The 15,004-nt window shown below is 40.0% G+C and overlaps 1 protein-coding gene across 2 annotated transcripts in view; it reads right to left on the reverse strand.

The window, feature by feature from the left end:
• Window positions 1-15,004, reverse strand: part of usp13 (ubiquitin specific peptidase 13) — a 42,909-nt gene that overhangs the window by 6,784 nt on the left and 21,121 nt on the right. For both annotated transcript variants that reach the window (XM_052130791.1, XM_052130790.1), the window contains exons 12-18: window positions 10,111-10,264; window positions 9,792-9,966; window positions 8,284-8,372; window positions 7,349-7,471; window positions 7,127-7,153; window positions 6,877-7,020; window positions 2,960-3,129 (exon numbers count right to left, since the gene is read on the reverse strand). In XM_052130791.1, the coding sequence (XP_051986751.1) occupies window positions 2,960-3,129; window positions 6,877-7,020; window positions 7,127-7,153; window positions 7,349-7,471; window positions 8,284-8,372; window positions 9,792-9,966; window positions 10,111-10,264 (882 nt within the window). The remainder of the gene's footprint in view (window positions 1-2,959; window positions 3,130-6,876; window positions 7,021-7,126; window positions 7,154-7,348; window positions 7,472-8,283; window positions 8,373-9,791; window positions 9,967-10,110; window positions 10,265-15,004) is intronic.

Consider the following 15,004-nt stretch of genomic DNA (forward strand, 5'->3'; position numbering starts at 1 on the left):
CACATTTTGCAGTCTAAAAGCCTAATCTAAAATAAAATGGCAAGTTTTAACTTTACAAGAAAACAATGAAAATCAAAACTATGTCCTCAGGCAAAGAGCCATTTAAAAATGGCTCAGACCAGTAGAAAGTCCTTGCTTTAAATGAGGTAATTCTGCTGTGGTCTAAAGGCCCGTTTAGAAATAGGCACTAATCTGAAATAGCTCAGTGATTCATTGCAAATGCCAGCACTGAAAGCAAATGTGGCCTGACGCCCTCATCTTTTCCTAGCCAAATGTGAGCCACGTAGGTTGAAGAAGTCCACTTGTTACAGTGCTATTATTGGCTGCTTAAGGGGTTATTTATACACACGCATAAAAAAACACTACCATGTGGTCTACAACACAAAGGATAAGAGTAGTATTAATGAAGAGGCAGGTCCCACTCTATATGAAGGAATATGAGTGGAATTCTGGTAACACATTAATTAATTTATAAGACCTGAAAGGTTAGAATGCAAATAGAAGTTGTAAAAGTTCATAGGTACCCTACTAGTCAATGGTTAGAGTACACCCACTCATTCATTATTATTACTATTTTCCACATTTGGAATAATAAAAGTCAAAATTATGAAAAAACACAAATGGTATGAAAATTATGTAGTGACCATACATTATTTTCACCGATTTTCCTTCAGTATCTGGTCCAGGTACTCCATTAAAGGGATAGTTCACCCAAAAAATTAACTGATGTCATAATTTACTCATCCTTATGTTGTTCCAAACATGTATGACACTCTTTCTTCCATGGAACACAAAAGAAGATGTTAGGCAGAATGTTTTCGACTAATAGCTTCAGTCAGCATTCACATATATTGCATCTTTTTCCTTTCAATGTAATTGAATGGTGACTGAGACAGAACATTCTGCCTAAGATCTCCTTTTGTGTTCTACATAAAAAAGAAAGCCATGGTGGTGAGTAAATGATGACAGAAGTTTAATTTTTGGGTTAGTAATTGAAATAAATTATAATAATATTGTGGCAGGCGGAGGGCGGGACCGGGTGTGTACGATCACGACCTGGCCCCGCCCTCCGTCCTGCCACAAATATATATATATATATATTTTTTTTTTCACGATTCACTGTTGTCTGCCCTGTGTTTCTCCCATGTCATCTGTTCCCGGACTACACTTCCCACAATTCCCTGCTCCCATCTCTGCCAGCTGTCCTTCATTGTCCTCACCTGTGTGTTATTTAGTCATTATCCTTTGTGTATTTAAAGCCCTGTTGTTTGTATCATTGGTTGTCTGTTGTTGTATGTGTTTTTGACCCATGTTCATGTTTTCTCTGATCCTGTGTTTTTTTCCCCATTGTGGATGTTTCTTTTGTTTCCGTGTTTACCCCCGTTAATCTGTACTTTGTTTATCTTATTAAATACAGTTTTGCCGCACCTAGATCCAGCTCTTGAACTTCCTTCCAATACATAACAATTTTTTTGTTAAGAAATTCATATGTAGGCACAATTTATATTTGTCTACAAAACAAATTCAAGGTTTTTAGGATTATGGGAGACATAAATTCAGCCAAGTTTGTCCAAACCATTGACTGGTAGTGTACATCATTTCAGTATATATTCAGTATATTTAAACAGAGGAAATAATATAAAACCTAAAAAAAATCATAAAACCATAAATTAATTTTCAATGAGCATTATTTGCTTGCCAAGTGAATTAAACAATAAAGACAGGCCAGAATCATTTAACAAACTCATCAAGACCTCTGAAGATCAAAATCTACGCAAATTACACTTTCTACAACTGTAAACATGTATGAATTTTCAAAACCCTGTTAAGACAATGTGAAGGTCAGCCAAGTAGTGCAGCAGAAGAAATGGCCTCTTTACTCTTACATGCTTGCCCAATGAGCACCCAGTGGCTGAACTCACCCTGATATGTTGGAACTTGTTTTGAGTCTGAGTAACAGGAGCACAATAATAAAGCATACACTGTAAATAAAAGTTCTGTAATTTTAATGGTAAAAGAAAAAAAAAGTTAATTGATTAATGAGTATTAACTGTAAAATATACAGTAAAAATGTTTAATATATGTTTAAAGACAATACAGTAGTTTTTACAATAAAATTTGTAAAAATACAATTTTTTAGATGTAAAAAGTATGATTTTCCTGTTTAATTAATGGTAAAAATGTATATTATGTTTAACAAGAGCATACATGCACTTTTTACAGTAGATTATTGTTAAAATAACAGTAAAAGACAATAATTAGGCATTCTCACAATTACCTGCATGACCCATCATGGTTCATTATATTTTATGGGAATAGTTATGTTTCTTCTTATTTTTAATATCAGTTACGTACATTGGGGTGTTCTGTTTTATATTTAATGTAGTTTAGTTAATGTTTACAGCATTATTTTAATTTCACATGTGTTATCCTGATGGGATTTATTGTTTGGGTGACACTGAGCACTGTCTCTACATGTTTATTGGTCAATGCTCCATAAGAGCCACTATTGGTGAACGACATGTCATCATGTGCTCTTCTGTAATTTGTACGTTGATTAACAATACCTTATAAAGTAAAAAGCTGATTTTTACAGTTGCAGAAGTTTAATATCAAGTTTATGACTTTTTTTTTACTGTAAATTTAAAACAAAAAAAAACCTTCTTTTTTAACAGTGCCAGCATGGTCATTTAAATTAAAACAATTTTAAACTGTAAAATGTACAGGTTGTTCTGTACATTTTTAATGTATTTTTTTACATAATTATTCTGGCAACCACAGCTGCCAGTTTTTTTTTTTCTGTAAAAACAACAGGATTTTTTTTACAGTGTACCTTCCTAACTCTAAAATTTAGTAAATGTGCTTTAAAAATTATTAACCTCAACAAATTTGAAGCAAATAGCAATGTGAAGCATTTTTCATAAAGTGAATAGGAAATGATTGCTGGCAGGGCACTCACTGTGGCTTTGAGAGCCTTGATAGTGTGATTTCTGGGAAAGCCCATGGAAGTAAGGATGGAGATGCTCTCTTCTGGAGGCTGGTTGTCAAGTAGTGGACTAATAGCAGGAAGGCTGGGGCTGGGTAGGTCTGGTTCCATATAAGTGGGAACTGCCAGAGGCTCAGCAAAATCTACAGTTAGTATCACAGGAGACATAAAAGACATGTGTAGCTGTCTTTCTTTACACATATGTAGTGTTATTACATATAAACAGTATATACTGTATATATACAACAGTTAGTTCCGGTCCTCAAATCTGATTGGAAGAGAGATGTCCCATGAGCGCTGATGGTCTCACACAATCAGCACTCGGATACTTCACTGTGCGTATCACTCCGCTTGTGTTTGTGATGTTCTAAACTAAAGTGTAAGAGCAGTGCATGTGTTAAGAGCTACTGTATACGTGTCTCTTATCCGCATCAGACAGTGTTTACATACAACAGCGCAAAGTGATCGTTTGTAGTACTACTACACTAATAAAGATAGAAAATAGCTTTAAACCCCTTTAAACGAACAACTTCAACATTACGGCTCATCACAGCTGAGAGACACAACAGACTGATTACAGAACTCAAGGCACTTCTTACTGGAGTTTCTACATTGAGAGAAAGTACTGTTCAAAATGGCTGAGAAGATTGCGGTTTCAATAGTGAATGACTCTTCTGCACTGGCTAGGATGCATCATTTGGTTTGAACCAGCAACGGCAGATTCTGATCTGTCGGGTAAGAATGTAGTTCCATGCACAAATGCGTTTTTATGACCATACTCAGTTTTTCCTAATTTTTAAAAATTTACTTGTTCATTGAACTGTTAAAATATCACTGTGCTATATGGCCCTAAATCAGCACTGCTGTGATTACCTACGACACTCGGCCTGCGGCCGAATCACAGCAGTGCTGATGTAAGGCCATATCACACTATTGCTCGTGTTATATTGCTTAAATATACCAGAACACAGACAATGCAGTTAGTTGATTCAAAAGTACTTCATGAAGGATTTCAGTGTGCATTCAGAAGCAAGGATTTAATCATTAAATGTGCAGAGTGGATGAAAATCTAACACCCAATCAATGTTTTATTGAGATTGCTACTCAGATAAAATGGAAACTTCTAAGATGAGCATAAGCTATGTAATCCATACCTAAAACCCTGTAGTCTGCAACTAATCCTTTATTGTTTAGGATCAAATGTTACACTATGACAAAAAGCTGCAAAGTGCATGAGCAAGTGTTCTAATTAAGCAATAAGGTACTCAGTTGCACATCGTGCCAAACAATGCCCTTTAGCTGTGACTATAGACTTTATATAGAGTAGCACCATTTAGTATTTTTGATGGGAAGGAAAACGAGGCTGTGAGGGATAGAAGTACAGTCTGTTCAGTGGGTTGTACTGTTGTTTAAACAGGTGTTGATCATTCAGCTGATAAAACATAAAAAAAAATCTTTCCCAAAAATTTCAGAGGACAAAAATCTTGTTTTACACAGGGCATGACATTGTCCAGACTGTATTTCTTTCCCTCTCAGCCTTGTTTCATTTCTATCAAGAATGTAATATGCCACTACAAATAAGGTCTACATGCCCTCATCTTTGAAAACCATGATCAAAACAACGACTGTATACTGTAGAAACTAGTGGTCGACCAATATATCAGCAAGGCCGATAAATCTGCAAATATTCCGAATTTTTAAATGATCGTTTGGACGATTTGTTTCTTAAGGCCACGAGGGTACCGAGAATCACCTGCTTGCATGTAAACAACCATGTTTATTTTTGTTACATGCCATAACACAACCATGTTGTTTTTTTGTTGCATGCCATGCCATATATGCCATACAAGTACCACAATGTCAATAAGGGTGCTGTCAAATATTAGGGTAGCTCACACCAAATACTTTTGAGAAGTTGGTGTGTCTTGTGGTCTTCCATCTAAAACATTTTAAACAGCATTTTCTATTTTTTGTTTTAATAAGCATGCAGCTTTTATGACCTCATAGTAATTTAGATACTGCATGGAATACTATTTGTACTTTTAAAAAATAATGTGTAACACTATGTTACACAAAATGAAATAAAGAAGTTAAAATGTGTTTACAAATTGCAACAATCTTAAAATAAATGGTGACCATTTAGAAGACATATAATCGTTCCTTAGACTCTAACCAAAAATCTTGATAAGTCATTAATTTTACTCAATATTTTTTGGTTTTTTAAAGACCAACATGGCATATAGTTTAAGAGCAAACCCAGAATATTCAGGTTTATTGACTCAAACATTTGTTATGATCTTTTTGTTTAATTTTTTATAATTTTTACTCAATTTTGTTTGGAAAACCGTTAAAATGATCTAGAACCGCAACTGCTCATGTGGCAGCTTAACTGGGGAAGTAAAGTGAGGAGGAAAGTGTTTCCAGCTCACAGGTGACGCTGAGCTGTGAGAACTGTTTTTACTAGCCAGAAGCATTTTGATAAATAAGGGTGTCTAGCAAGAGACTTGAAATACAACCTTATGTAAACTTGATTAAACTTAGCTGGATTTAAAGGGTTAGCTCAGCCAAAAAAAATTTATTCTGTCATCATTTACTCAACTTCACGTTATTCAAGGCCTGTATGACTTACTTTCTCAGCGGTTAAGGCTCTGGGTTACTGATCAGAAGGTCATGGGTTCAAGCCCCAACACCACCAAGACACCACTGTTGGGCCCTTGAGCAAGGCCCTTGAACCTATCTGCTCCAGGGGCGCTGTATCATGGCTGACCCTGCACTCTGACCCCAGCTTAGCTTAGCTGGGATATGTGAAAAATAAATAATTTCACCATGTATATGCAGAAATGTATGTATAATGTGTGACAATTGATCAATTAAATTAAATAATTATTAAAATTAAATAAGGAAAAAGATAGAAACAAGGTGAATGGTGACATTTTGCCTAGCATTTCATGGGTTTGAAACATCGTAAGGGTGGTTAAATAATGACAGATTTTTCATTTTTGGGTTGAACAATTCTTTTAAGACAAAAACATACTTTTTCAGCATTCAGCTTAATTACTTTGGCATGAATCTGTTCTCATCATTGAACATAACTGTTTACATCACATTTTTTATTTTAGACCCCAGCTTAGAGGCATAATCCAAACATGAAATATTACTCTCTTGCTGGAACCCAGATAATGAGCCACACAAAGCAAGCCAGGCCACTATGGCTTATTCATCTTCAAGGCAACATAGAGGCCAGTTAAAATCCATCTTTCCTCTACAGAAACAGCATGTACGTATATGATTATAAAAGAATTATATATAATTTAGAATATGGGATGGCAATGGGATGGCTAGTATGCAAATTACAGCAAGTTAATGTCTAAATGTCTACAATGAAAGTGTTCCTTTAAAGGCAGAATGCAATTAGGTGTCACTGCCTTCTGCTCAATTTTCCTCACACATCAGCTCCAACAAAAAGGCAATATCTTTTTATCCAATGGAGCTAAAATGGCAGACACATGACCCTTTTCCCATTGATTACTTGACTATGTGACTAGAGACTGTAAAACAGCTTCTGACAAATAACTAGTTTCAGTAATTTAACATGGTATAAATTATTTTCATCAGTGGTTTCATTACTAAATTTGAGATCATGCAAGTTAATTTAACCTACTTAATATTCTATTACAATTTAGCTTCTCATAAAAATCTTAGGTGCAAGACAACTAACAAAGAGTGGTTTCATGTTGTCTCTGTTGAAAGAAGTAACTCATAATGACTGTCTAATTATTATTTTATAAAATATAAAAACATTTTATTCATTTTTTAAATACAAATTGTTTTATATGGCAAAAAATTAGTGTTTAAAGCAAGTCAAATTTAGTCAAGTCACGAGGTGCTACCTGGCTCTTCCATGTGCGCTATTATCCAGTTAAAGGCCATCTCTGCCCCCATATTCCCAGTATAGTACACTGCCTTCCGACAGGCCTCCAGGGGGAAGCCCATCTCTGCTAGTTGCATCACAGATGATTCATCTATTTCTGGAGCTGAGGAACAGGTAGAAGGAACAATGGCTCCAAATCAACAACTCAAAAACGAATTACTGTGATATTTGTATTATAATTTTGCATATACAATCAAAGTGGCACTTACATTCCAAAGAGTTGTTTGTTGAACTGCCTGAATGAAAAAGCAAGATTTCCGTTAGTCAATGGGAAAATCTTCACATAATTATACTAAAATGTGTTCACATAATTTTGAAGAAGGTCCCAAAACATAGGCAGCAACACAATAATGTGCCCTGTGACAACTGCAGATTAAGACACATATATTTACTATGCATACATGTAAATATTCTTCTAATGAACTTCTCACCTCTGGTATCTTCATGAATGACAATGGGAGGTGTAAGGTCAGGCAATTCCTCTTCTCCAGGCTGCAGCCCTGTGGCCCGGAGACGATTTAAGTCCAGGAAATCAGGTAAATCTACAGAAATATCTAAATAGAAGAAGGGAATTATTTGTCAATTAATACATGAAAATATGTGACAAAATTTGTTTTTGAATTTATTTATATATTGGGGGCAATACACATTAATTTACATGAATGTGGCAGATTAAGCCAAAATGGCCCATTTTTATCTGCTGTCCCTGAGTAAGTTATTGTAAACTCTAGACCAATTCAAACCAATCATGCTATACGCAACAAAATCATTCTTTAAAACATCATCATAAGAATCAAAAGAGATCACCTGACACAAATCCACAACATAAGGAACAGTAGATGCCATGTTCACAACTTTGGTTTGAAAATGACAGCTATGCATGTTAATAAATGCTCAGACTCTGGGTATTCTTACATTCTTAAAACCCTGCTGACGTTTTGCCTTTTTGTGGCTCTACTGCAGGGACCATAAACTCCTCAAACTGTCTCTGATTCTAATGTCTCATGTACTGGCCAGACACGCAGTGTTACAGTACCCTCTGCTGGACAAAACAAAAGCTTCTGCTGAGCAAACTTGCACCTTGTAAACAGATAGTCTTCTGAGGTGAGCAGTTATTAAGCATTGCTCAACATGCATAACATGTGATGGTCTGAATTGCACAAGAGAGCTTGTGATGGGCAAACACAGATGAACAACAAGAACATAAAATAAATCTGCTTTGACCAGTACAGGGTATCAAAAAGCCATTTAACAGAATTTTGTTCAAAACAAAACTGTATGATTATATTACATGCTTTAATCAGCAAAGAGTGAATTTAACTACAACAATGTAAAATCAAATTAAAGACCATTTCAATTCTCTCACCTATCTTTTTGGGTACCCAGTCCACCCCAAATGTGAACTTCTTCATCTGTACTACCATGTACTCAGGAAAGGTTGCAAAGCGAGATGTCCTAAAGAGAGAGAATGATACAGTTATTTAAAGAAATGCTTCTCAACGGTTTTTGTAATTTGGGCATCAAGTGGAGGCACAAAACAATATAAAAATTGTTTATAGCACTAAATAATTATTTTTTTTTTTTTAGTCAAATCAAACATTGAATTATATTAGAATATTAATATATTAATATGAAACGAAATGCATAGGCTCAACAATATTCTAAACTATTAAAATGGTTGTTGAGGAAAATTCAACACCGATCAAAAGTTGCATTACAAAAATAATTTACCATAGTGTCCAAAAAATAGTTTTTGAATTTATTTATATATTGGGGCAATATGTAAATAAAATTTCTTACAAAATAACTAACTACACATGCAAACACAGCAATGACTACAGATTGCATAGCATGCAGACATGATTTTAGTAATGACATTTCACAGACTGAGTGTGCCTATTGACTCAATGATTATCTAATCAGTTGCATCCGATTACTTTGGTGTTAGGCTCATTTGAAAGATTATCACCTCCACTAAATATTGGTATGATACAATTTATGTTATTTATTTCTCTTAAAGTTATAAGCAAAGACTTATAACTTTAAAAAGACTTATATAAGCAGCATATAAGCAAAACAAAATCTTCATAGACATATACTTAGCTATTACTCACTATATTTTTGTGTAGGAGTAAAAAGAAACAGGCTGGTGGTATTTTACACTTTGAGAGCTTTCCAACAACATATGACACATGGTTATTTGATGAGATTCATGTTTTTACTGATTGCAATAATTGATTTTTTAATTATCAAAAAAGAACACTTCTGTTTTGTCTGCAAATTTCAAAGCACTTGTTCAGTTTTGTTCATAATTCATGCATGCATTGGAAAGTATAGCTTCTTAGCTTTCAAACGATGCCTGTTTTGTGTTGGTCAAGAATGTAGTTATTAATAAAAAAAATATTGCGGGCCCAGGTTAATATTGTACTGGTTTTAGCCATATTATCAAGTGACAGATGAATTTACATTAAAATACTGTAGAGTTTGATTGGATACACAGTGTTTGATGACAACAACAAAATATATGGGAAGTGTTTATATCTCCCTTTTAAAAGAGCAAATGCATTTAAAATGCATTTAGCATTGTTTTTTCCCTGCTGTCTGTGACTAGAACAGATAAGTGACTTGTTTTGAATCACAATCAACCAGTCGATAACCACTGTTTTAATTACCTGGTTATAGAGATTATTTGTAATTGCCTTTCTAAGGCCACGTCCACACTAATATGTTTTCGTTTAAAAAGGCATTAATTTCGACAACGTTTACGTCTCTTGTCCGAATAAGGATTGTTTGTGTAAATTACGTGATGTTCTTCTGAATTGTTGCAAATGTGTGGCAAGTCCCTCAAATGTCATAGGACAGAACCTTGCTTACTTCACTCCAGCTGACTTGGCTTGCAGTGCAGAGCTCCAGAAGTCTGGAACATTATCTGGCTCAGTGAAGGCTTGTAGACAGGCAGTGAAGGGGATTCGTGCTCTCACTGGGTCTGGAAGGGGCCGCGTGTTCTCCTCAGCTTCCTTTCTCTTAATCTCATATGCTATAAGCTCCTCTGTACAAACAACGAAATCACAGTCTAAAAAACATAATTATATCTATACGCTTTATTGTATTGGAAAATATATTGCTCAGTTCTCAATAATAAGTGACTACAAATTCAGACTACAATGTTTCAGGCTGCTTTGGAAGGTATTACCTCTATTGCTGGCAGCCTCAAGGGGTGCAGGCAGCTGCATAAGATAGTCCACTCTCTGTGTGTACCGCACTTTCTGTGACTGACAGCACTGGACCCGCTCCTCCACTATGAAACGTAACACATCACTAGGGTTCTCAGAGCCACTACTGTTCCTCTGGAAATAGCAAAACACAATGGCACGTGTATACAATTATAATCTGTATGAGGCATGGTGCAGTAGATAATGTTAACATGCATATTGTTTATGTCTTGTGTACTTTTGAAACAGCGAGTATTTTAAAGTTTACGGACTGGCCCCATTCACTTCCATTGTAAGTACCTCACTCTAACTGGAACAGAACATCCAACGGCAGCCAACAGATATATAAAAGAAGTCCCACCTTACAGGTAAAAGAGCCAATCACCTTTTGTAAATGTTTTATGTTGCAGTTCCAAATCAAGTCACTAGCCAACTGAAAGCCAGTTTTACTCACATTTGGTGCTTGACGTGTTAATTTGAAATCCTGGTTCAAGGACTTTTAAAACAATATACAGCATTGAAAAGTCATGAAATAACTGTGACAAAATGAAAAAATTACAAGCAATAACAAGTCAAATAACAACATAAATTGCTAAAATACTCATATGATAATAGTTGTACACAAAAATGGCCAACCAATCAACATTCTATTTAAATTCAGGCCACTTCAGGGACTGTGCAGATTAAGTCAATTATTAAGATCAACGAGGTCATCCTGTGACAGTTTCCCTATTATAATGCCATACAAAAATATACCAGTCTAACTCTATCAAGTCTAAGATACCAGATACCACTCAGCAGAGAAAAAACTTGCTGAGGAGGAAGAAATGCACTATAAGATCCCCTCACTGTTCACTGTCTCTGATTATTTCTCAACTGGTTTTGCCTCAAGACTAAGATTTTACATCAAGTAGTGTCAAGTAGACATTGTTTATTGCACAAAAGTAAATAAAGATTTCCTTAAAAAACAAACATTGAAATGTAGTGTATTAATAATAATTTTAAGAGCGCTAGCACTAAGCGCAGCACAATGCCGTAAGTCATGCACACAAAGTTAGTGGGCATGGCTAGAAAGTTTTGGTATTTGGTATATAAGTCTAACGCTATCAAGTCTAAGATACCCTATAAGATCCCCTCAATGGGGGTGTGTAACCCGTACACACACACACACAAGACGAGACAGTCACAATGCAAGTCAAAACTGCTTTATTAGATAAAAAGCAGGCGAAGGTACAGTGGGGAAAATCCAGAGGGAGTATGGTCGAGGAAAGCGTAGGGTCGAGAGCCGGGAAAATTAGGATATTACAAAAGGGCAAATCTACAATAGAGTGGTCAAGGAAAGCAAGGGGTCAAAGCCGGGGTAATCAGAATAAACGCAGTAATCTAACAAGTAGAATAAACAGGGGGAGCTAGGGGAACACTAGTGCTGGCAAAGTGAAGGGGTAACTAAACAATAACCAACCAGAGTGAGACGAATGTGCTGTGGTATTTAAAGAGGTGAGTGCAGGTGTAAACAATGATGTGGTGATTGGGACGAGTGCAGGTGTAATCAATACTCTGGCGATTGGGAGCGGGCATGTGAGTCCGCGGGGAGAGATTGCGTGCGAGCGGGAGAGCTCGAGGAATCAAAACGAGCGTGAATGCTCGCGGGCTCAGAACGAGCGTGCACGTTCGTGAGATCGGGGCAAACCGAAGGGGCGGGGTTCGTTACAGTACTCCCCCCTCTGCTACGGACGGCTCCTGACGGCCGCGCTTGGTTGCAAGGAGCGCGACCTCTGGGAAGTGGTGCAGGACGATCGGGATGTTGGCAGTGGTAGTCCAGTTTAAGAGCTGGATCCAAGACATCTCTCGATCGTACCCACGACTGCTCCTCAGGTCCGTAGCCCTCCCAGTCGACCAGGTACTGCAGCTCGCCTCCCCGACGTCGGGAGTCAAGTAGAGCCCGGACCGTATAGGCGGGCTGACCACCGACATCGAGTGGTGGAGGGGGTGTCAGGGCTGCCATGGGTGGGAACATGGGGCTGTAGTGCACTGGTTTGAGAAGGGATACATGGAACACAGGACAAATTCTGTAGCGGGGTGGTAAATGTAACTTGTATGTGACAGGGTTAATACGTGACAATATTTTAAAGGGGCCGATGTATTTGGGACTTAACTTCTTGGACGGCAGCCGGAGGTGGATGTCACGGGTGGAGAGCCAAATCCTTTGGCCCGGATGGAACAGGGGGGCAGGACGGCGTCGGCGGTCTGCCTTAGCCTTTTGGGTTTGGACCGAGCGTTATATCCGATCATGGGTGGCTCTCCAGACCTGGGCACTTCTCTGGGCCCAGGCATCCACCGCCGGAACGTCGCTGGGGTTAGCCTCCCATGGGAATAGAGGTGGCTGGTAGCCCAGGACGCACTGGAAGGGGGTGAGGTGTGTGGACGAGCTGACCAGACTGTTCTGGGTGTACTCGGCCCAGGGGAGGTAGGTGTGCCAGCTGCCTTGGCTTTGGGCGCAGTAGGCCCAGTAGACTTCTCAGTGGAAGTGAGAAACAAATGTTGTGATGTAACATATTGTAACCAGGAATTTTACCTTTTACTTTAGCTTAACTGTAAATTCCTTCCTGTTGTTATACGGCTTTATCTGCATTAGTATAAATTAATATATAATATGATGAATGATTCATCATTCATTTTGACCACTGTAAATGTGTTTCTGGATTGGCGTTAATATTCAACCCTGTTTTAAAACCAACGTATCACTCAATGGATCAGTGGTGCTTAATTAAGTCACTGAACAGGTCATTCCTGTTGTGCTGTAACTTTTGAATTAAAAACAAATGTAATTTTTTTTTTAATCCCCGGGTGGCCAGAACAAAGTGAGGTGTGTACCCACTGCATGAGCTGGGGGCGAATAGCGGTGGGGACATATACCCTGTTGGGGGGGTCTGAGGAGGCACGGGCTTCTCGTCTTGAGCCTGTAGGATGGCCTCCGTCAGTTCCCACTGGACGGGTGCTACGATGCACGACGTGGGGAGGATGGTTTCTGACTCGGGGGTCTCGGAGCCCCGGTCAAACAGGCGAGACAGGGCGTCCGCCTTGTGGTTCTGGGAGCCCGGTCGAAAGGTTACGGTAAAGTTGAACCGGGTGAAGAACATAGCCCACCGGGCCTGTCGAGGGTTTAACCGCTTGGCTGCGCGGAGATACTCGAGGTTCTTGTGATCGGTGAAGACGACAAAGGGGAACCTAGAGCCCTCCAGCCAATGGCGCAACTCCTCAAGGGCCAGCTTGATGGCCAGCAGCTCTCTATTCCCGACGTCGTAGTTCTGTTCGGGGGGGACAGCTTGTGAGAGTAGAACGCACACGGGTTTAACTTGGCAGGAGTCCCGTGAGGTTGGGAGAGTACAGCTCCCACCCCTACCTCAGAGGCATCTACCTCCACCACGAACGGGAGAGTGGGGTCGGGCTGCTGAAGGACCGGTGAGGTCGTGAAGGCCTCCTTAAGGGCATGGAAGGCTTGTTGGGCAGGTGCGTCCCAGGTGAGAAACTTCGGGTTGCCCCGTGTGAGGGACGTGAGGGGTGCGGCGATTTTGCCGAAGTCCCTAATAAAACACCGGTAGTAGTTGGCGAAGCCCAAGAACCGCTTGAGTTCTTTGAGCGTGCTCGGTTCGGGCCAAGACAGAACCGCAGCCACCTTGTCGGTCTCCATTTCCATGGTTCCCGCTGACAGGACGTAACCCAAGAATGAGACGGAGGGGCGGTGAAAGGCACACTTTTTGGCCTTGACAAACAGGTTGTGCTCACGTAGTCTCTGCAGCACCCTCGAGACGTGGACGGTGTGCTCAGAGAGCGTGGCGGAGTAGATCAGCAGGTCGTCAATGTGGACGATGAGAAAGAGGTCTAGCATGTCTCGGAAGACGTCGTTCATGAACGACTGGAACACGGAAGGGGCGTTGGCGAGGCCGTACGGCATCACCAAATATTCATAGTGCCCCCTAGTGGTGATGAACGCCATCTTCCATTCGTCCCCCTTGCGGATGCGCACGAGGTTGTATGCACTCCTGAGGTCGAGCTTCGTGAAGACCTTCGCCTTACTGACCTGCTCGAGGGACGGTTGGATGAGAGGTAGGGGGTAGGCAAACTTCAGGGTGGCCTTGTTTAGGGCCCGGTAGTCAATGCAGGGGCGAAGTCCGCCATCCTTTTTGCCCACGAAGAAGAAACCGGATGCCACCGGGGAGGTGGACGGCCGGATGATGCCCAGCTTGAGCGCCTCGTCGATATAATCCTCCATGGCCTTGGTTTCTGGTAATGTGAGGGGGTAGGCTCGGCTTTTGGGGACTGGGATCCCCGGAAGGAGCTCAATGGCGCAGTCCACACTACGGTGGGGGGGAAGACTAACCTGGGTCTTCGCGAACACGTCAGCAAACGCAGAGTACTCTGGCGGGATGGTAACCATGGATTCCACTTCGGGGCTCTCTACCGAGGTGGAGGACACAGGAAGGGAAATACAGTGAGATAGGCAGTGGTCCGTCGAGCGCAACAGCTCCCCCGTGCGCCAGGAAATGTGGGGGTCATGGAGCGCTAACCAGGGATGACCTAAAACCACTGGGTCTCTAGGGGAGTGTATAATAAAAAACTGGATTACCTCCGCGTGGAAAAGGCCCACTTGGAGGGACAATGGCATGGTCCGGAGGGTGATGAGACCCGATCCGAGGGGTGCCCCATCCAGAGAGTTGACTCTGAGGGGTGGCACGACCGGACAGAGGGGGATGGACAGCTCCTGGACCAAGCCACCATCTAAAAAGTTTCCCGCTGCCCCGGAATCAACTAGGGCTCGGGTAGAAAAAGAGACATCATTAAAAGTCAACGTTACTGGAAGGCAGACTTGCTTCT

The sequence above is a fragment of the Xyrauchen texanus genome, chromosome 7 (assembly GCF_025860055.1).
Source record: "Xyrauchen texanus isolate HMW12.3.18 chromosome 7, RBS_HiC_50CHRs, whole genome shotgun sequence".
Lineage (NCBI taxonomy): Eukaryota > Metazoa > Chordata > Actinopteri > Cypriniformes > Catostomidae > Xyrauchen > Xyrauchen texanus.